Source organism: Vitis riparia, chromosome 5 (genome assembly GCF_004353265.1).
Source record: "Vitis riparia cultivar Riparia Gloire de Montpellier isolate 1030 chromosome 5, EGFV_Vit.rip_1.0, whole genome shotgun sequence".
NCBI lineage: Eukaryota > Viridiplantae > Streptophyta > Magnoliopsida > Vitales > Vitaceae > Vitis > Vitis riparia.
This window is the reverse complement of record NC_048435.1, coordinates 14,953,676-14,976,278: the sequence shown is the minus strand read 5'-3', so window position 1 is coordinate 14,976,278 and position 22,603 is coordinate 14,953,676. Positions and strand designations below refer to the sequence as shown.

General features: G+C 36.5%; 2 protein-coding genes across 2 annotated transcripts; one reads left to right on the top strand and one right to left on the bottom strand.

Moving 5' to 3' along the window:
* The first annotated feature begins 5,903 nt into the window (after window positions 1-5,903).
* LOC117914775 (kinesin-like protein KIN-12B) lies at window positions 5,904-16,589 on the top strand. The gene is made up of 16 exons (XM_034830238.1): window positions 5,904-6,420; window positions 7,376-7,513; window positions 7,604-7,687; window positions 7,788-7,913; window positions 8,002-8,061; window positions 8,159-8,212; window positions 8,322-8,414; window positions 8,883-8,978; window positions 9,194-9,339; window positions 12,113-12,262; window positions 12,350-12,479; window positions 12,597-13,943; window positions 14,039-14,137; window positions 14,241-14,393; window positions 14,493-15,293; window positions 16,075-16,589. The coding sequence occupies exons 1-16, from the start codon at window positions 6,079-6,081 to the stop codon at window positions 16,384-16,386; spliced, it is 4,131 nt and encodes a 1,376-aa protein (XP_034686129.1). The 5' UTR covers window positions 5,904-6,078; the 3' UTR covers window positions 16,387-16,589.
* A 2,267-nt stretch (window positions 16,590-18,856) lies between these two features.
* LOC117915090 (transcription factor bHLH77-like) lies at window positions 18,857-21,848 on the bottom strand. The gene is made up of 8 exons (XM_034830656.1): window positions 20,677-21,848; window positions 20,348-20,584; window positions 20,197-20,262; window positions 20,012-20,080; window positions 19,854-19,925; window positions 19,540-19,761; window positions 19,370-19,448; window positions 18,857-19,282 (listed from the first exon to the last, which is right to left on the bottom strand). Exons 1-8 carry the CDS (start codon window positions 21,601-21,603, stop codon window positions 19,245-19,247), a joined length of 1,710 nt encoding a protein of 569 aa, XP_034686547.1. The 5' UTR covers window positions 21,604-21,848; the 3' UTR covers window positions 18,857-19,244.
* Between the last annotated feature and the right edge of the window lie 755 nt (window positions 21,849-22,603).

Here is a 22,603-nt window from a genome sequence, read left to right as displayed (position 1 = left end):
ATGTTGATGAGTGGTTTATGATGAAAGAGTGGTTTGATTGCTTGATGAGGGTATTGATTATGCTATGGCTGAGATGGACAAAGAGGTTATACAGAGTATCTAGAGTAAGCTTTCATATGGTTCCAAAGAGGTTGGTATGACTATATTAGATGGATGCTAGTTTTTAATGTCAACCATGTGATGACTTGAAAGCATGATGTTTAAAGTTGTGGTCAAAGGATGGGTGGCCATCATTTGATGAGCTTATTTACCCAATCATCCCTTAAATATGAAGTTACCCATTACTAGCCTTTTAAGCCTTACATGAGCATCGTAGCCTTTTCTTTTATAACCTCATTTACCTATTATATCGGGTTAGGGACACTATAGCACTATGGTACTTGCATGCTCAATTAAGGGTCTCATGAGTTTTGGACTTGATAGATATATTTAGGTCTTATCCCTTACTCTTCATTGTGATATTTCCACTTAAACACCGTCATCATCCCTTTTTCCTACATCACATATTACCACTTGTTATAGTTATCCCCTCTTATTTTCTTTCATCATTACTTACATGGCACTATTTTTGTTTCACCTCATGGGCAATGATCTAGAGATCTTAGTTTGAGAGATTGTCTTATTAGTGAGGATTTACTACATTAGTGAGTGGGGAGAGTTTTTTATATGTATTTTCATTAGAGGTCATTCAATGTTGATTAGAGTATACGTAAAAAAAATAAAAAAAATAAAAAAAAAACAAAAAAAAACCTCATTGTTCATATGTATATATCATTCTCCATTGATCACGTGTACATACGTGGGGATTTTTTTCATTGGATTCATGTGTTGGTAGGAGTTTGCATATATTTATTTCTTCCTAAGATTTATCTTGTGATGCCCATGTTTTCGAGTGAGAATGTGAGTCACCTATTCTACTCATATGAGAAAGGTGAGCAACCTTTCCCAAGGGTCTCTGGATTCTTGCCCTATTCATCATTTCATCCATTTCTTATATGATTATTTCCCATGCTTTGATGTGGGTTAACCATCATTTGCTTTCCTTTATCTTCATTTCATTTTTTCGTTTCATTTTACTGTATTTGATTTCTTTATTTTCTCATTATGCTTGATGTTCGACTTAGGTTTAACATTCATGCCTTGTTCTTGCTCATTTTGTTGATATTTGAAGTTTCATTACTTTACTATTAGTGTTTCCATATGGGCATTCTTAGGTCCATGATTCATAAGGCTTTCTATGTATTACATCTCACGCATGAGGGGTATGAGGATTATATCATTTAGATTATTAAGCTTAGTTTCCTTTTGTTTCTTTCACCATTTTACCTTAGTCTACATTATGTCCTAAATTTGAAGACCATCCTAAGGACATGGCATCATGCATTGTGTTTGAAAGCTTACACATAGCCAATACTCGAGATTGGTCATGCATAGGTTACAAATCATGCATCGTGTTTTCATGTCTATTATATATTTTTAGCATAGACCACACCTTTATGATCAATCACGTTTGGTTTGTCTTCACCATTTCATGGTGTGTGATATTTAGGTGTTCAAAGTTATAGTTTTGGTGTTCAGAGTCGTTTCCTTAGGGTTGGCATTTAGAGTCATTTTCTTAATTTTAGCATTCAAAGCTCTTTTCTTAGTATTGGTGTTCAAAGCCATTTTCATAGTTTTAGCGTTCAAAGACATTTTCTTAGTTTTAACATTTAGAGTCATTTTCTTAGTTTAGGAGTTTAGAGCTATAGTTTTAGGTGTTTAGAGTTGGGTTTTTTTTTTTTAATTTTTTTTTTAAGTTTAAGCATTCAAAGTTATGCCATTAGGCATTTAGAGTTTTAATTTTGGCATTCAGAGCCATCTTTTTCAATTTAGGTGTTTAAAACCACTTTAATAATTTAGGCATTCAAAGTTGTAATTTGAAGTGTTTAGAGCCACCTTTTTTAGTTTAGGCATTCAGAGTCGTGGCATTGGGTGTTTAGGGTGGTAGTTTTGGCATTCAAAGCCATTTTCATAGTTTAGGTGTTCAAAGTCGCAATTTTAGGTGTTTAAAGTTGTAGTTTTGGGCGTTCAAAGCTTTTTTTTTTAGTTTAAGTGTTCAAAGCTATGGTTTTGGTGTTTAGAGACATTTTCATAGTTTAGGCATTCAAAGTTGTATTTTTAGGCATTTAGAACCATTTTTTTCAATTTAGGTGTTCAGAGTCATAGTTTTGGCGTTCATAGCCACTTTCATAGTTTAGGTGTTCAAAGTCGCAATTTTAGGCGTTTAAAGCCACCTTTTCAATTTAAGTGTTCGAAGCCATAGTTCAGGTATTTTGAGCCATTAGTTTCATTTTTAGAGTCATAGTTTCCTAGTGTTCAAAGATGATAGTTTTCCACTCCTTATTCTTATCATTTCATCATATTCATTATTTATGTTATTTCATCGCATGGGCTTTCTTATATCCCCCTTTCCAAAGTACTTCTTTCCATTTGTTTAGTCTGTCTCGAAGCTTATTGCATCATGTGCTATGACAAAATTTATGGTCCTTCTTAGTTCTTTGGTATAGTTCACTTCATTTCACTCATTATTTGTGTTTCCACTCATATTCCTTACATTCATGATCTTTCCCGAAAAGGGGTATATTTGTAAACCCTTCATTTTATCCTAGTAGCACATTCTATTCTCTATGCTTTCCTTCACTTCTTATTACCTTATAGTCATTCCTTAGTGGTTCATTGTCACTCATTTTGGTACTCATTTTTTAAAGCCACCTTTGAAGCTTCATTGTCAAGGGATTTTCATGGATCCCAGCTATGACCTTAGTCGCAACTTGGTTTAGGTCACCTAGCTACCTTTTTTAGGGTTTCAATCCTTTAGATTACTTTTTTTGAGGTTTAGATCACTTAGATGCATTTTTAGGGTTAGATACTTTTTTAGGTCTAGTTTACTTAATTTTAGTTTAGGTTTATCTCTCTTATTTACATTTAAGCTCATGTTCAACTCACATTAACTCACTTAGATTCATTTTAGTTCAAGTTCAACTTCCTTGACAACACCTTAGCTTAGTTTCAGCTCACATTAGCTCAACTAGTCACACTTTAGCTCAAGTTCAGCTCATGTGGCACCTTAGCTCATTTTCAGCTCATTGAGTTGCACTTTAGTATAGCTCACTTAATTTAATTTACTTAGTTGCATTTTAGGAATTTTCTATTTCACTCTAGTTTAGATGCACTTTAGGATAGTTCATTTGGACACATGCTTCGCTCACTTTAATTAAGGTGCACTTTAGATTTATTCATTTTAGTTGCACATTAGTTCATTGCATTTAGGGACACTCTAACTTAGCTCATCTAGTTCCTGTTTAGATATTTTATCTAGTTACATATTAAGAATCCTTTTAGGTGCATTTTAGGACAACATTGCATGTCACCTGGTTTGGATTTTGCTTGGAGATTAAGTTTGATTTAAAAAATAAATAAAAATGAGTGGGTTTCATTTGAAGGTATTAATTAGCCATATGGTGACTTTTGGACAAGAAAAGAGATTTATTTTGAAAGAAGGATTCACGACATTATTTTGGAATATTGATATTTAGAATTTAAGAAAGCAATAGAATTTTAGGAATAATGGACTAATGGAGATTGAAAGAGCCAGCCACAAAGAGATTTATTTTGAAAGGATGATTCATGGCATTATTTTGGAAAATTGAGATTTAGATTTTAAAAAAGCAATAGAATTTTAGGAAAGATGGACTATTAAAGATTGAGAAAGCCGACTACAAAGAGATTTACTTTGAAAGGAGGAAAAGGTGACACTCACATAGAGGAAGAAGAAAGGAAGAGAATTGGAAATGAAAAAATAAGAGATGTTTTAGAGGGAGAGACTCTTGGTGAAAGTCTTAAGGAAAAGTTCAAGTTTGAGGAAGACTTAGAAGGAGATTCAAGGCATTTGGAAGGGGATTGAAGGTAAGATTTAGATATTTAGTTTTCTTTTAATTTCATCTTGATTTTTCTTGTTGTTTATTTCTTTTGATAATCCATGTTATTTATTACTATTTTTTAAATCAATAGTTGATTAGTTGTTTTGAGATATTTGATAATTTATGTTATTTGTTATTTAAAAAAAATCAATAGATGGTTAATTATATGTTATTTATTATTTTTTTGAAATCAATAGTTGATTAGTTGTTTTGAGATATTTGATTATACAAGTTATTTATTTATTTATTTATTTATTAAAATCAATAGTTGGTTAGTTGTTTTGAGATATTAGATAATCCATGTTATTTATTACTTTTTTAAAATTCATAGTTGATTAATTGTTTTCAGATATTTGATAATCCATTTTATTTGATATTTTTTTTAAATCAATAGTTGATTAATTGATTTCAAATATGTGATAATATGATCATAAATTGAACTGATATCTCTATTCACTATCCCTACAACAAAAGAAATATCCAGTTTAGCACGTAGCATCGTATACATAAAGTTAGCCATTGCAGAAGCTTAGAATGTTATCTTCATACAAGATCTTTGAACATCACCATGTTTCACTGTCTTCTTATACACACAAGGTCTTTTTGCCAAAAATGAGTATCAAAACCTTGGTCATTGCTCATCAAAATCCATGGGATACTAACATCCCATTAAGATGAAACACTTGTATACTAGAAGTATTGAATATGACATGTGCTTATATTGTGGATCCATAATATCTTGTGCAAAAGTGAGACTATCTTCTAATATATTCTAATCTATATATGTTGGGACGTCATTTGTTTATTTGGCCCTGGGGCCTAGGCTGAAGAGCCTGCGCGGCGCGCCCAAAGTGGCCTCCCCAGGATTCTAACTCGGGACCTTAACCCAGGCAGAGCCTAGTTCGAATCCTGGGGAGGCCACTCTGGGCGCGCCGCGCAGGCTCTTCAGCCTAGGCCCCAGGGCCAAATAAACAAATGACGTCCCAACATATATCGCTTTTTGTTTTAGTCCCGAGTTCGAATCCTAGGGAGGCCACTCTGGGCGCGCCGCGCAGGCTCTTCAGCCTAGGCACCAAGGCCAAAACAAATGACGTCCCAACATATATCGCTTTTTGTTTTATTACTTATCATATAGTCTTCATCCACCAACAAACACCTTTTGATCATTCGGACTATAAAGCAATAACCTCGAAATTCTCTTGAATATCCTATAAACTGATATATCTCTTAAGAGGTAAGACACAATCTTGAGACATATCCCCAAAATCCTCTTGTTCTCAAAAACTATTTTTTTTCAAAATATTTTATTTTATAGTTCATAACTAGAAACTACACATAAAAACAAAATAAACAGAAACGTTTTTAATAATGTTCCCAAGCAAAGAATATTTTTTAAAACAATTCTGAAAAATGTTTATAAATAGAGAACGTTACTTACAGTAGTTTTGAAAAAATAGTTTTTAAACAACAGTTCTTGACAATATTTTTTTTGTGTGTAACATCTAGCTATTAACTATAAAATAAAATATTCTAATTACCAAAAAAATGTAAAATAATTATCATATAGTTTCTAGTTAAAGTAAAAGATATAATTATGTACAACTTCAAGCTAAAATGAAATGTGGAATACTTCAAAGTTTTTTTTTTTTTTTTTTTTTTTGCTTTGAGAAGATATGAAATTATGTATATGGGGCATCTTAACATTTTCCTCTTATCGAATCAAAATGGGCCTGGATTAGGCCTCTTTCCATAAGAAGGCCACATATGGATGGGGGATATAGATCGTATAGAGTGAAGCAGAAATGCGATCTGCACCGTCGGATGGTTAGTGCTGGGACCCGCCTCCTCTGGGATAGAAACGCTCTTCCCAGATCCACACACACAAATTCAAATAAAATAAGTAGGGCGCATCCCACACATGTGAATTATGACGTTGTGAACTTCTGATAATCCAATTCAAATTCTCCCCCTCTCTTCGGCTCTAACGGCTACATTTCTCTTTCCTCCTCCTTCTCTCTCCTTCTCTTTCTTCCTTCTCTATCGCTCTCTTGTCTTCCACACACACATACACACTTACTCTCTCTCCTCTACTGTTTCTCTGTGCTTCTGTAGAGGAAGAATGAAGCACTTCATGCAACCAAGAAACACGATCTTGAGGGAGACAGACTCCCAATCATCATCTTCCTCAGCATCATCCCCAAACCCTAATTCTGTCAAACAGAGATCGGCTTCTCGGAAGCAAAAATGGTCCAAAGAGAACGCTCCGCCCTCAGATCTGAATACAATGGCCGATCATTCTTCCCCTTCCCTCGCTGCAAAATCCCTGCCCCCCTCCGGAAAGATCAGAAGCCCTTTGCCGCCGCGGCCTCCCTCTTCAAATTCTAACCCTCTCAAAAGGAAGCTCAGCATGGACACCGTCCCCGAGAACGCCGTTCCTGGGGCCTCTGATTCCGGTGTCAGGGTAAATTTTTCATTTTTTTTTTCTTTATCCTCTGTTTGGATGCGGACAAAACCGAATCAATTCAAAGGAAAATTTTTAGTTTCAGTAACGTTTTCTGTTTCTTTCTTTCTTTCTTTCTTTTGGTGATTTAGTTTTCTAAGTTCTCTGAAACCCCCATTTCCATTTTTTCTTTAAAATTTACTTTGCCCGTCTTTGGCTGTTCAGCAAAATTATGCGAAAGGGGAGGAAAATTAGGTTTTCTATTTCATTTTTGTTGTTGTTTGGATTCCAAGAACATGAAATGGCACTCATTTTTGTTGCCTAAAATACTTATTCTGTTACTTTCCTTCACGATTTGTTTGGATACTGAGAGAACTGAGGGCAATGAAGAAAAGGAAAGAAAAGATTGTTTCGAACTTTTCAATATTTTTATTTGATTTCTGAGGGGAAACCCCACCTTAACTATACCATTCGGTTGCCTTGCTCAAAATCCTTTTTTTTTATAACTTAAATTTCCTTTTCTTTCTCTTCCTTTTTAAGATAAACAAATTTTTGTTTATCTTAGGTCCCTAGAAGTTAGAGACTGATCTCACCTAAGCCAAATAGTTCCCAAGCGAGAAAAACACAAATCTTAATTTATTTGATTTGCACATTTTCTTGGGTTCCAAATGGAGTACAATTATAGTCCTTTGATTATTGGAAACCCCACCTTAACTATACCATTCGGTTGCCTTGCTCAAAATCCTTTTTTTTTTATAACTTAAATTTCCTTTTCTTTCTCTTCCTTTTTAAGATAAACAAATTTTTGTTTATCTTAGGTCCCTAGAAGTTAGAGACTGATCTCACCTAAGCCAAATAGTTCCCAAGCGAGAAAAACACAACTCTTAATTTATTTGATTTGCACATTTTCTTGGGTTCCAAATGGAGTACAATTATAGTCCTTTGATTATTGGCATTCTTTATGTTCACTCATTAGGTAATAGTGCGAATGCGGCCACCAAACAAGGATGAGGAAGAAGGCGAAGTGATAGCTCAGAAAATGTCCGGTGATTCTTTGTCTATCCTTGGACAGACCTTCACATTTGATTCTGTTGCTGATGCAGAATCTACACAGGCAAGTTCTAATGAAGTGCAATTATTTGTGCTTTTCATGAATAAATGATTATTAATGTGATATGCTCAAACTTTCCACTTCATCGTGCAGTTAGATATTTTCCAGCTAGTAGGGTCTCCTCTAGTGGAAAACTGTCTATCTGGGTTCAACAGTTCAGTATTTGCATACGGACAGGTATCTTCCTATTCGTCTTTCATTCGTTTCAGTTTTCATACCATTTCTGGAGACAATACTGATATTAGATTTCTTTGTGTTCTAAACTTAATTTGATTAGACTGGGAGTGGGAAGACATATACCATGTGGGGTCCAGCCAATGCCTTGTTGGATGAAAACCTTTCGAACAACAAACAAGGCCTAACACCTCGTGTATTTGAGCGACTTTTTGCACGCATAAATGAGGTGATTTTCAATTCTATTTGTGTCAAACTAGTGGAAGTTTATATGAATATTGAGCTCATATAACATGTATTATAACATTTCATCACAGGAGCAAATTAAGCATGCTGACAAACAGCTGAAGTATCAATGTCGCTGTTCATTTCTTGAGGTTGAGTAATTTTGTAATTGGAACTAGTTCTTGTCCTTGACTTGTTGAACTTTGAACTGGCTCTCACCATTTAATGTCTGACCATTTGTATCTACAGATTTATAATGAACAAATCACTGATCTCTTGGATCCTAGTCAGAAAAACCTCCAGGTAGAAGGGTTCTATTGTATTTGTATTGTATTATAACCCAATGCCATAAGTGGCCTGGCCCTTTTACATTTCTTTTAATCTTTTTTTTTTTATTGGGAATTTCTTCCAGATAAGAGAAGATGTTAAATCTGGTGTCTATGTTGAAAATCTGACAGAGGAATGTGTTTGTACAATGAAAGATGTGACTCAGCTGCTGATCAAGGTTTGCATGAATAATTCACTATTATGATGCTTTTATAATATAATTCAAATGCGCATCATGGTCTGCCATTTGTGGCTTTTATTCCAATGGAACTTCTATAGGGAAATGTCTCAGTAATATGTTTACAGATCTAGCTTGAAACTTCTGTTGCATACAAACCCTTGGCACAAAAAGAAATACCAGATTTACCTCACATATACAATATTTTCTAAACCTTTCTAGTGTCATATATTTCAATTGGTACTTCCTGATCTTTAACATTATTTTGAAATGATAATAGATAATTTCAGCATGCAATTATCTAAAAATATGCTATCTTTATTTATTTATTTATTTTTATATTTGTACTAAGAATTCACAATCAATATGCATGTGTTTTAGAATGGATAATTGCACAAACTTTTTATCTTATTTTAAAAAGGGAATTTCTCAAACATCTCACTTATAATGACTGGATAAATAATGCAGGGATTGTCAAATAGGAGGACGGGTGCAACAAGCATTAATGCAGAGAGTTCCCGTTCGCATAGTGTTTTTACTTGCGTTGTTGAATCCCGTTGCAAGGTATTAGTTTTAGTCTTTTCTTTTTCTCCCGAGGAAGAGACAGTTGTGTTCTTACCAACTAAGATAGCTTAAATTTTTGTGGATCTTGCTCTCACTTGAATTCTAAGATGGTTGCAGCAGTTTCCATTTTGGTTTCACACATTTTTTATGCAATAGAAATTCTAAGAGTAAAATTTTTTATTTTTGTTCCATTTTTATTTTTTATTTTTACATAGAGCACATCAGATGGCATAAGCAGCTTTAAAACAAGTAGAATAAATCTTGTTGATCTGGCTGGGTCTGAAAGACAGAAGCTAACAGGCGCAGCAGGAGATCGCCTGAAGGAAGCAGGAAATATCAATCGATCACTTTCACAACTTGGGTATGAATTTTCATTTTTTGTTAAAAATTCATATTCAGGTTGAATTCTATCTTAGATTCCGAGCATCTGTGCTTTGATTTCCTGTGATTAATTAATTAACCCAAAACTTCAATGCAACTGCATTCTGGACCCAAATTCATCCTTTCACAACTTCGTTATTAGTTTGGACTTTTTGTTAAGCATCAATTCTTTGATCTCCTGTAATTAATTTAAACCAATTGGTTCAATATTTGACTTCAATGCAGCATACACAGACTTTTCACAGTACTCTGGAAATCATGTTATGTTCTCAATTTAATGCTGTCTGCTGTAGCTTTAAATTGTATTATCCTGCCCTTGAACATATAAGTGCACTTGATTTGATTGATGCAAGAGATTTCTTTCCTTCTGTATTATTGCTGATGATGGCTCTTGTTAAATTAGCAAATGTCAATTCACCACAAAAGTGTCAAGCTGTGGCAGACATGGAAATGCAAAAGAAAGGGAAAAAAAAACACCCTGCTTATTAAAAAGTAAAGAAAAGGAAGAAAAATTTAAACAATTAACTGTGTAAAACAGAGGAGGGACCTGATAATAACACCAATATATCTTTCCTCTGTATTATTGCTGATGATGGCTCTTGTTAAATTAGTAAGTGTCAATTCACCACAAAAGTGTCAAGCTGAGGCAGACATGGGAACACAAAAGAAAAGAAAAGGAAAAAAAACCTGCTTATTAAAAAGTAAAGAAAAGGAAGAAAATTATAAACAATTAACTGTGCAAAACAGAGGAGGGCCCTGATAATAACATCCATATATTACATTTTGCATAAACTACTAAGAAAAAGCATGTTTCCACAGGGACATAGTAGTAATAGTTCTCCATTTTCCATGTGGTGTTTTTTCATACTTGCACCTTTACAGAAAAAAATGGAACAATAAGATAAAATAAAAGCAAAAACCAAAATGAAAGGAGATGATAGTTTTGTTTAGATCCAATGCGCTGTAATTATGATTTGAGTATTGGAGAGAGCAAATGCCAATATAGCCTGTGAATATCAAATACATATTGCATAGCCAGACCTCTTTTTACTGCTCATTATAATTGTTCAGGATATAGGCATCACACTTTGTGAAACATAAGGAAACCACTGAACAATGTTGAGGAAACTATCAAGGACAATTATAAGAACCAACTCCTATTTCTGTTTCTAATTTTTTCAGAAATTAATAAATCTTTCAACCCATCATAGGCTGGCTCAAATGTTGGTTAGCTGGGATAAAATGGTGTAGAAATCTAAGAAAGCCCCATTTGTTGAAATCATAGGAAATAATTGGTTTTTGGCCTCTATTGGATGCTTAGTTTGAGTTATTCTGTCAAACAAACTCTAGCATCTTGGTTGGTGATATGTTGTATTATGAAACCATTGATGAAGAAATCATGAAAAACCATCATGTGGTTCATGTGTTGATTAGCTGGGATCAGATTCATGAAAATTTGAATAGAAAACCGTGGAACCCATAGGAAATAGTTAGTTTTTTTTTTAATTATTATTATTATTATATACCTCTTATAGGTGCTTAGTTCTAGCTGTTAGCTGTAGCAATCAAGTTAAGTATCTGGGTTGATGAAAATTTTAATTTTGATGGTTAAATAATTTTATAGTGCTTCTGACTGGATATGATGAGAAAACTATATGAAACAAGTTTTTAAGTTCTGTCATTCTTTGATACTTTTATAGGAAGTGTGTGGGTTTTGCCCAGGGGAGTTAATAATTGACTAACTCAGAGGCCTGGTCCCACTATTAGTAAAAATTTTATAGTAGCATGCCTCTTTTGTTTTCTTGAAATACAGGGCAAATTGAAGGCAACTTCTTGGATTTTTTTTTTTTTTTTTTGTGGCCAATTGATTGGGGTTTATTATATGTGGGAGATATAAAAAAATTATTTGATTTATTGGAGTTGGTCAATGGAAGAGATTTTCTGAAATAAAAAAAGACTAACTTTTTATATATCTCATATATTGATATGTCCTTTGTAAAAGTGTGGGTATATATGACCATGATAAGTTAATAGTCAATTGACCAACTCCTAGGGTATGTTTTTAGTTACCCAGTTCAATTAGGAGAATTGTTGAATATGATCATGATAAGTTAATAATCAATTGACCAACCCCTAGGGTATGTTTTTAGTTACACAATTCAATTAGGAGAATTCTTGAAAATGATAAAACAAGTTATGTGTAATAAGCCTCATTCATTTCCTGGAAATTTATTATGAATTTTAATTGGTAAAATTGTTGGAATTTGTGGTGTACAAGAAGAGGTCATTATGGAGAAACCTATCCGTACCATATATTAGAGTGTGGATATTCTCTCTCTCTCCTCAATGATAGTGTCTTTCAAAAATAATTAACTCTAATAATTATGTTCCTCAATCTCTCCCTCTATTGCAATGTGTTCCTGAACCTATCTAACCTCATCATTTGAGACTCAATTCTTTGATAATTTAATTTTTCTAAATATTTTGTGAATGTACACATGCATAACAGGGACCAAGCCTCATTAATATTTAAGATAATGCTTATATGCATTTAGTTGGTACTATTTAGATTTTTGCTTTGAAATTTCTATGTTATTTTTCTCATGAATTTTGAACTAGTGTTAAATCTTTATTATTAACTTGATGTGCCAATTGCCATTAAAAGACTCTTCTAGAAAGTGCAAATATGAGTATATCTATGAGTATGTCAGAATAATTAATCTGCTAATTTCCATTGACTGTTTGAACAACAGGAACTTGATAAACATTCTTGCAGAAGTTTCCCAAACAGGAAAGCAAAGGCATATTCCCTACAGAGACTCCAGATTGACATTCTTATTGCAGGAATCTCTCGGTGGAAATGCTAAGCTAGCAATGGTCTGTGCTATTTCTCCAGTGCAAAGGTGATATTCTAAACCCTTCTTTCCTTAAGAATGCCTTCTTTTTCTCACTAACTTTGATGTCGAACCTAATACAAGCTAATAATGCAGCTGTAAGAGTGAAACTCTCAGTACACTGAGATTTGCACAGCGTGCAAAGGCAATCAAGAACAAGGCAGTTGTCAATGAAGTTATGCAGGATGATGTGAATTTTTTGCGAGGAGTGATACGACAGCTAAAGGCATATTCATTTTGCATTATTTGTTTCTTGATCGTCCATGCTAGTTAATTTATCATATTGTGTCCCACTAACTACATCAAACCTATGAAAATAATAATATATGTGGTTATTTGACAGGATGAACTACTTCGAATGAAGGCAAATGGCAACCAGCCAACTGACTCAAATGGAAGTTATTCAACAGGGTGGAATGCTCGTAGGAGCTTAAATCTCCTGAAATTTAGCCTCAATCGTCCAACAACATTACCTCATGTAGATGATGACGGTGATGAGGAGATGGAAATTGATGAGGAAGCAGTTGAGAAGCTATGGGTTCAAGTGGGTTTGCAATCAGTAAATGGAGAAGAAAACAGCAAAATTGATGCGGGTAAAATAGAAAATGTTCAGTCAGACTCACGATTTATGGCCTCTGAAGAAGGAATTATTGGGGAGCCTCAATCAAACATGCCCCAAAATGAATGTATTAAAGAAGAAGCATCTGAGGATACAGATGTTAATATGGAGGAAGAAATATCTGAACAAGTAGAAAAGCATGAAACGATGATTGTTGATTGTGGAGAACAAGTTAAAAACACCCAGAACAGCTCCCAGACTGATTTGCTAAGCCCTCATAATCAGTCAGAGATAAATGAGGATGAAAGTCAGATCCATTTAATTGTTAGTATGCCCAATGAGAACCCCTCTGAGCAGTTCACTGAGGAGAAAAAGCCTCTTGACTCCCCCGTCTGCAACTTGCCAAATGAGGAACCCCTAAGCAAGGTGGTGGAAAATAGTCCAACATGCCAATTCTCTGAATCTGTTGGTGCTGTTTCTCTGGGAATTTCAGAAGTAGAGGCTTCAAATGACTCTCCAAATGGTTTAATGGATGGGATTCCACCTTCTAACCTCAGCATAGTTCCATGTAATATATCCCCACTTCTCAAGTCTCCAACTCTCAGTGTTTCACCTAGAGTCAGTAACAATAGCAGGAAAAGTCTTAGGACTTCATCAATGTTAACTGCATCCCAGATGGATCTCAGGGATGAAAGTAAGCTAGATCCAGAGCCATCACATACATCGTTTGCAAAGTCCATGAAGAACAGCTCGGTGAATCCACTTTCTTCTCAATCAAATAAGAAATTTCTTGCATCTACAGAACATTTGGCGGCTAGTCTCCATCGTGGCCTTGAAATTATTGATGTTCATCGCCAGAGTTCAGCTTTGAGGCGTTCATCATTCAGGTTTTCCTTTAAACCTGCAGATACTAAGCCTATTTTGCCAGTTGATAAAGTTGATGTGGGCGTGCAAACTCTTCCTCAAGAAAATGAGGCTCCAGAAGAAGAAACAGAAGCAGTTTTATGTAGTAATTGCAAGAGTACAAACCCTCAGGTAGAGCTTAAAGAGGCCTTTGAAAGTTCAAACCTACAGTTAGTACCTGTTGATGGGTCACAATCTGCTGACAAATCAAAGAAGCAAGTTCCTAAAGTATGTCTAAACTCTGACGTTTCCTGCCTGCAATTTTTTTTCTTTTTTTCACATGTTCATATGTGAAATTCATGAATTTATAATTTACCTCACAGGCAGTGGAAAAAGTCTTGGCTGGAGCCATTAGGAGAGAAATGGCACTGGAAGAGTTCTGCACAAAGCAAACTTCTGAAATAATGCAACTTAATCGTTTGGTATTGGTTTCTTTCTAGTCTAAACCATAGCTGACCATAGTCATACAAATTTTTGCTTGTCCTTCTGACTTCCTTTTCCCCTCTTCTTTTTCACCATTTACAGATTCAGCAATACAAGCATGAGAGAGAATGCAACTCCATAATTGGCCAAACACGAGAGGATAAAATTATTCGTCTTGAGAGCCTTATGGATGGTGTTTTACCAACTGAAGAGTTCATTGAGGAAGAATTAGTATCCCTCACACATGAGCATAAGGTATGCTATTGATTTTTGAGTTTGACTGAAAATTATTAGGTGTTCATTCCATAGTATTTCCTTTGTCTAAATCTGTGCAATGGCAACCTGGAATAACAGCTTCTGAAGGAGAAATATGAGAACCATCCTGAAGTTTTAAGGACAAAACTTGAGTTAAAGCGAGTTCAAGACGAGCTAGAACGGTACCGGAACTTCTTTGATATGGGTGAGAGGGATGTGTTGTTGGAAGAAATTCAAGATTTGAGAAGCCACCTACAATATTATATTGATTCCTCACCCATGCCTCCCCGAAAACGAAGTCCTCTTCTACAGTTGACCTATTCATGTCAACCCAGTTTAACTCCACCTTTGTTCACAATTTCGGAGTCAACTGGGGAAAGTGCTGAGGAGAAACTTGAGCAGGAGAGATTACGTTGGACTGAGACAGAGAGCAAGTGGATTTCTCTCTCTGAAGAACTGAGAGATGAACTTGAAGCTAGCCGATCTCTTGCTGAAAAGCAGAAGGTAGAACTGGACTCTGAGAAGAAATGTGCAGAAGAGCTCAAGGAAGCAATGCAGCTGGCCATGGAGGGCCATGCACGTATGCTTGAACAGTATGCAGAACTTGAGGAGAGACATATGGCATTGCTTGCAAGGCATAGGAAGATTCAGGAAGGAATAGATGACGTCAAGAAAGCAGCTGCTAAAGCAGGAGTCAAGGGTGCTGAATCTAAGTTCATAAATGCCCTCGCTGCAGAAATTTCAGCACTGAAAGTGGAAAGAGAGAAAGAGAGACGGTATCTTAGGGATGAAAATAGAGGCCTTCAGGCTCAACTGAGAGATACTGCTGAAGCTGTACAGGCTGCTGGGGAATTACTTGTGCGACTTAAAGAAGCAGAAGAAGCTGTTGCTACTGCTCAGGTGAGTTTTTATATTGGTTATTCAGAGTTGGTATTTTGTCACTGTGCACTTTTAATATTTATTTTTCTATCATTTAACTCCAAAGTTTGGCTTTTAATTACTATTTATACTAGCCTTATCAAGTACTCATTCTTCTTTGATTGTGTAATGTATGTTCTTGCTTGTGCTTCTACAAGTGCACCCACGAATTTAGTTGTTTAAAATTTCATCTTACAAGAAGGGGGTAAAGTTATGGGAGCATACTTTTTGTGTAGGTTTTTCGGAGGACTCCTCATCCTTCTACTGTACTTATTCTTACTTACCTTAATATATTGCATTGTTGTCTCTCATCAAAAAAATAAAAGTTACTGGAGCATAGAGTTAATAATAAGTGTTCTGCTACATGATACGTTTCAGCTATTGTTCATTTTACAATTTGCTTATACATGGTCTTTCCCCTGATTATGGATTCTCTGAGTCAGTTTATAACATTTTACAATTTCTATTGTGATTTCCATATCTTGCAGTGGTAAGTTGTTATTTGAAGATAATGAGACCCTTACACTCAAACATGTATACAGGACAACTTAGCATTTTACTTTTAATGCTTTACGTTGCTAGAGAACTTCACAATCCCAAATTAGACAAGCTTTTTAAATTGATATTTCAATGGACTTTAGATAACATGGTAGATTGTGTGAAATTAAATCCTATCAAACTAGTGAGTTTGCTTTCAGTGTATTTGGGAAATATGGTGATTTCAGTGCTCGGTATTTCTATATATTTTTTCTTTAATTTGCAGAAGCAAGCCATGGAAGCAGAACAAGAAACTGAGAAGGCTTACAAACAGATAGAGAAATTGAAGAAAAAACATGAAAAGGAGATCAGCACGCTGAATCAGTTCCTTGCAGAATCTCGTTTACCTAAAAAGGCTAGTACACCGACTTATGATGATTCTGAAATGGCTAAATATGATGCAGGGGAATCCCATACAGCATGTGATCAGCAATGGAGAGAGGAGTTTGAGCCATTCTATAATGGTGAAGACAGCGAGTTGTCAAAACTCGCAGAACCATCTTCATGGTTCTCAGGGTACGACAGATGCAACATATAGAAAGAAACAGTGGCAAACATAGTGTATGTATAACAATTTCCATTTGTGTATCAGTTTTTGCTGGTTAGTACCAGTAGTTCTCACCAATTGTGAGGACCAACGTATTGGTTCTCTCTAGTTGTGCTTTGTATTCAAATTCATGAGAGTTGAATTGATGATTCTAATTCTTTTATTCAATCCTACTTGTTGCAAGCATCAAACTAGATGTTGGTGTTTTCGGGTTTGTGTGGTTTGAATTCTTTTGGGCTTGGGTTCCCAAAATTTCTGTTCCATCCGGAGGGGCCACCCTAGATTGTATTTATTATGTTATCCGTATGTTCAGTATTCCATCCAAAATGTGGTGGTGAAGGGGGAAGTGAGAAGATTGTTTGAGGGGATAGTGTGGAGCCCAGATGAAGAGAGGGAGTGTGGAGCCGTGTATGAATGTGTTGAGAAGAAATAATGATGTTTGTAAACTTAGATCATTTATTTGTTTGGTTTGGATGTCAATAGGATAGGGGGCAATCTTTCAAGTGGATGATACAAGTATATGGCCCTTGCCCTTTTGTGTTGTATAGGAGGCAAAAGCAGACAGTCCACAAGTACTCACTTTGGCAGCCTCCTGATATAGGAGTGGTTTTATAATTGTCTTTGGAGACCATAAAACAAGAAGCTTGTGGCCTTGTCCTCTCTGACATGTATCTATCCCTACCTGTGGACCATTTTTCTCCTCCAGAGGAAGAACCCCATTTCACTTCCTACACACACACAAAAGAAAAGAAAAGAAAAAAAAAAAAAAAAAACAAACCCATTTGGCTCATAAGTCCCCCCAGCCATTCATCACCCTACTGGGAACCATCAGAAAGAGAACATGCAGGATGGAGAGATATGGGCCTGAGAGTGAAAGTGACATCTACATTACACCATCCATTTTAGACAGAGTGGAATAGGAAAAATCTTTTACTCAACCTATAGAGGCTGTTTGGGACACAGGAAAAGAAAGCCCAACCCATGCTATGATTACCAAAACCAAAGAATTCATTTGACTTGTGGCTCCCAAACAGAGAGAGTTGAATAATTATACGTAGTTAAAAGAAAAGGGTTGGTTGGTGAAACAAAATGATAGTTGTTGACACAGGCTTGTGTTTGATACCAACCCAAGTAAAAGCAGAGGAAGCTAGTTTAGAGGAGAAAGAAAGAGACATAAAGGTAAGGAAGGTGTAATGAAAGAAACAGTGACAGGCTGGTAAAATGGACCCCTCTAATCATCATTAATTATAACCCTCTCCCCAAACCAACACATTCCATCAATCTCTCCTAACTATACGACCCCATTTGCCCCTCTACTCCACTCTCTCTCTCTCTCTCTCTCCCTCTCTCTACATTTATTAGTTTTGGCGCGTGGCCACCGCTTTCAACGCAATGCAGTAAGCAGCCATTGCTTTTTCATTAGGTCTGGGTGTTTATTGCATTGAAAATATTTAACAAACTGTCAGATGCAAATCACATCAAATCAAAATACAAATCTTGTAAATTCTGGGTGATTATTTCAATCTGCTCTACTGCATAATTAGATCGGATGTCACCATCTCAAAGATTAGGAGGAAAAGCACATAGCACAACCAAAAACTACAGCTTCAACTGCTTTTTACCGTCAACTCTTTCTTTCATTTTGCTTTCCCATTGCAAATTTGCTCCAATATTTTACAAAATAGATTAAGTTCAGAAAAATTAAGCCTTATTTTTCTAGTGAGCAAAAGATGTAAAGATATTTTGTGAAGCATACATAGTACACTCTGAATCAGGAACCTTATCCCTTTTTTATTTTTTGTACAGTTTTGAAAGGGGACAGACAGGTTCCAGAATTCAGACCAATCCCCACTGTTAATGATCTCAGACTTGCATTCAATTTATTTATTTATTGAATCTAGAGATGGGATTATGATGGGCTTCGAGCAGAAAAAGGTGTGGGTGTTTGGAAACTGGATTTTCCTGACAGGCTTTGGTGCCAATTGCAGCAGGGTATCTACAAGTCAGAGGTTCACCATGGCCAACCCAGGCTTTTTTTTTTATATATTCTCTGCCTTGCTCAATGCTATGGTGCTAAGTCCTAACTGTAGATCAAAATTGATATTTGGGTTCCAGCTCAAAACACAATCATTCCTGATCACCACTTGGACTTAACCCACCAATTTTGTCCCTACTAACACAGCTGGTTACAAATAAAGCACAGCTTTCTCTCCACGACTTACGCCACTTAACATTACATTATTTCCCTTGATTCCATTGTGGGCCCTTTGGTCAAATTTTTCCAGCTAAATATGATAGCAATATTTGTATATCACTATCATTATTGGATGGAAAGCTACTTTTTTTGCTGTTGAGCTTGCAATTGGCTGTTATAACTTAAAATAAGATTTTCCACATCTTTTTCTTTCTTTCTTTCTTTCTTTCTTTTGGCTTCTGCTGCTTTCTCTGGGAGAACAAAAAATTTAACAGCTGTAATCATCATATTCAATGAATTAATATGATAAAAATGTTTCAATGGTAAGGTAATATTACAACAAACAAGGTTTGGAAACAAACCTTCAATTAATACTACTCCCTTACCATGCTACATCTTACATTGTGGTCTTCTATTGAAACTTGGCACCACAGTTGCAATTAGTTCTAGGATTGATTTCACAATGGATCGTGTCCCAAAAGAATCAGTTGCAGAAATGATAGGGCAAAAAGAGAAAAATATCAAATTTTAGAGAAAAATGTCCTCTTTCTCAGAACTGGACATCTGTTGGAACCAGCAGCACCCCTCCCTTGTATGTACAGAGGCCTCCCTAACTTGAGGCCTCAACCCAACTCAACACTGTGGCTAATGCTGATCATAACTCAATTTTCATCTGGGCTGCACCCATTGACCCTGCATCAACCAAAATGTCTGCTTAGAATTCCAGTTCACTCTCCACAAACACCATATTTTATCTTGGTAGTCTCTTGTTTTTCTTACCAGGAAAGCCCTGGGGCTGATTCTGGCCTATTCCCATCTGAACAACGCTATGGAGTTCGTCCTCCCAAAACGTAGAAACCTGCAAGTAAATTCACGTGCAGTGTTATGCCATGCTTATGCAGGAGAGACCATTGGAAGCGCCTGCAACTTGATCGAATTTACATCATTACCTGAGAGGCAGCTTCACCAAACCCATCAATGGAAGGCAGCATGCTTGAGGTGCGTCGTATCGCAGAATTTAAAGGGTTCACCGAGAAGGGGGTCTCTGTTCCATTAGGAATCCCATTCTGTAGAGATGGTCCTTGCTGGGGCTGGTATCCATAGGGAAATGCTAGAGCTGAGGAATCCAATGGGTACATGGCTTGTGGCAATGATCCCCGCGATTGAAAGATCTGAAATTCGCAGGAGATACAACAATCTTATCCCACAATTCATATGGTTTCTTGCAAACATAAGACTCTACAAGAAAATTTGACCAACTTACTTCCTTGGAGAGAAGAGCTTCCATGTTGAAATCCATCCTTGGATTCACAGTTGCCAACTTCATAGAGAGAAACTGCAACAAAAAAAGCAGAAAGAGTGATGAGGGTGAGTCTGCAATCAAGATACAACAATGGTGGATTGAGGCTAATTTGAATTTACCTCAACCTGACGCTGCAAGGATTGCACATAGTTTATAATTTCGTCCAGCATAACTGCTTTCCCAGTCACCTGAAATGAAAATTCAAGCCCAATTCAGTGCTGACTCGTGCCTTGAAAATGGATCTTTCCAATAAAAATAAAATAATTGCTTAAAAGCTGCCGGTGCAGCAGCATGGAGTAAGCACCTTATTGCAGCCCGGTACAAGATCTTGAAGGAACTTCATTCTCTCACTGATTTTCTCTCTTCGGACCTGCCCAAGTAACAAACAGGACATCAATTGCAAAATAGAATGGTGATACTGAAATAAATTCCTGATGATTTCTTTTAGTTCATACTCTTTCAGCAAGACTATGGCTATCAGTAGCTTGACCCCTTCTGGCTCTAACATGGATGTAGTCCTTTGGAGCCTCCGGCGGCTTAGGATTATCCTTGCTCTGTTTTTGATTCCCATCCCCTGCAGATTTGGTACTCCCATTTGCTTCTGCCTTCGCTTTGGCAGCATCCTTTTCGCTCCCACTACCTTCATCTGGTTTGCTTCTCTTGGCATTCGATTCATCCTTGTCTGAGGCAACCTGAAATGCAGTGTTTGTTTGGTTTTCCATGGGAATTCTCAACAGAATTTAGAAATCAAAGTTTGAGGGGTTTGGTAGAAACTCATTTTTACCTTCGCATCTTTGGCAGAGGGGGAGGAAGGGACTTCCTTGGCTTTGCCTCTGGGAATCGATTTTCTTTTTCTTCCATTGGCATCATTCTGGCCTTTTAGGCTGGTTTCCCCACCTGGGATCTGCTCAGAAACCGAAGATTCCTCGCGGGAATCTCCCAATTCTGCATTATCTGGGGTAGAAGACCTTGAAATTTTACCCAATTTCTTATCAGAAGCTGAAACTCCATCCTGGGGCGGCGACCTGTCCTTGAATTCTTGAGCACCCAATTGAGATCCAGCAGCCTTGAAGGACTGGTTACTGGAGACTCTGGAGAGCTTACCAGTGGATGATCTATATGGCAATTCAGTATCATTGAGGCCGAATTGGGCACTTAGGCCTGAGAAATTCCCAGTGCCAAAGCAGGAAAATCTCGCAGCCCTCTCGGCGAATCCGGGATCAGCTGGAAAGGGTGCCAGACTTGGATGTGTTGGTAAATGATTATTGGGGAAATTGGTCCTGATCTGATGTTGCTGATGATCCATGATGGAGAGATTGAGCTTGGGAGGAGAATTCAATGGCGTGTTATAGCAAGAAGTGTTGTTACTGTTGTTGGTGTTGCCGTGGCCGCCTCCTCCAATGTAAGACTGAGGCGAAATCTCCCCGGAATTGCATATGCTCCCCAGTCTTCCAATCAATTCTCTGATGGCAATGCTATCCCCTGGCATGCCTCCCGCACTGGACCCAACCGGAGAAGACACAATGGAGCTCAAGGCCGACTCAAAGGGATCGCTCTGATCCATTGAGTGGTCCCAATTGGGATTCAGGAAACAATTTTGAACCGCTTGTGAGGAGCAATTCAGCTCATTGGATTGAATTTCCATGCCTATATTCCAGTTGGGTGGAGTGGTGCAGTTGCCTTCATTCATGAACAACCTCTCCTTTTCCATCTTAAACACCCACCCAAAACACTCACAAAAAGAGAAAGCTCTGGAAAGCAGGATTGCGGTCGTTTATAATTAGAAAGAAAAAGGGCAAAATACAAGATGTTTGAGGTTAAAAGCAAATGATGATGATGGTGCTATTGTTCTTCTATGTCACTCAATTCAGAAAGAAAAGAAAAAGGAAGGAGAAGGGTGTGTGAGTAGAAAGAAAAGCAGGGAGGAGAAGGTGTGAGAAAATGAGGAAAGTAGAGAGGAAGCAAAGAAAGATAAAAAGAAAGAGAGATGTCTCTTTGACCTTTTTTATTTCTTTCTTTTTTTCTCTTACTTTTTAAAAACAATAATATTAAAAATCAAACCTCTGCCTAAAACTCCGTAATAGACGGTGAGGGGTTGTAATGCCGGGCCTTGAACGTCAAACCAGCTACTGTCTCCTTCTCTTTTGAAATTTTTATCTCCCCCATCCAACCTTGAAAGTTGAAAGAAGAGGCCCTTTGATATGACAGAGAAACATAGAAAGAAAAAAAAAAATTATTTTTTCAAAAAAAAAAAAAAAAAAAAAGTTGGGTGTCGTAGAAAATCAAGAGATGGTTGTGGGCTTAAAGGCACAAAGCACACCAACTGTTTTGTCATATGATGGAAAATTATCAATCATTAACACAAAGTGGTTTATTAATTTACTATTTCTTCTTCTACTTACTTATCAATAAGTAGTCACCAGGTGGGTGGGGGGAGAGAGATTGATTGTGGGTTCTTTTTTCTGTTATTATTGTTGGGACCTGTTTGGGTTGGTCTCAAGAGCATTGGGTTTCTCTCAGAAATTGAATTTTCACTTTTTATTAATCCAAAAAGTTTGTGTCAAAATCAGTAGCACATTTATAATATGGAAAACATCTCAAGGGAAAAATTCAAAAAGTGAGAAAGTGAAAAGGATTGAGTCATTTTCTAGATGGTATGACAAGAGGAATGGAATTGGGTTATTTTGTTGGGGGTGCCCAGACACATGGTA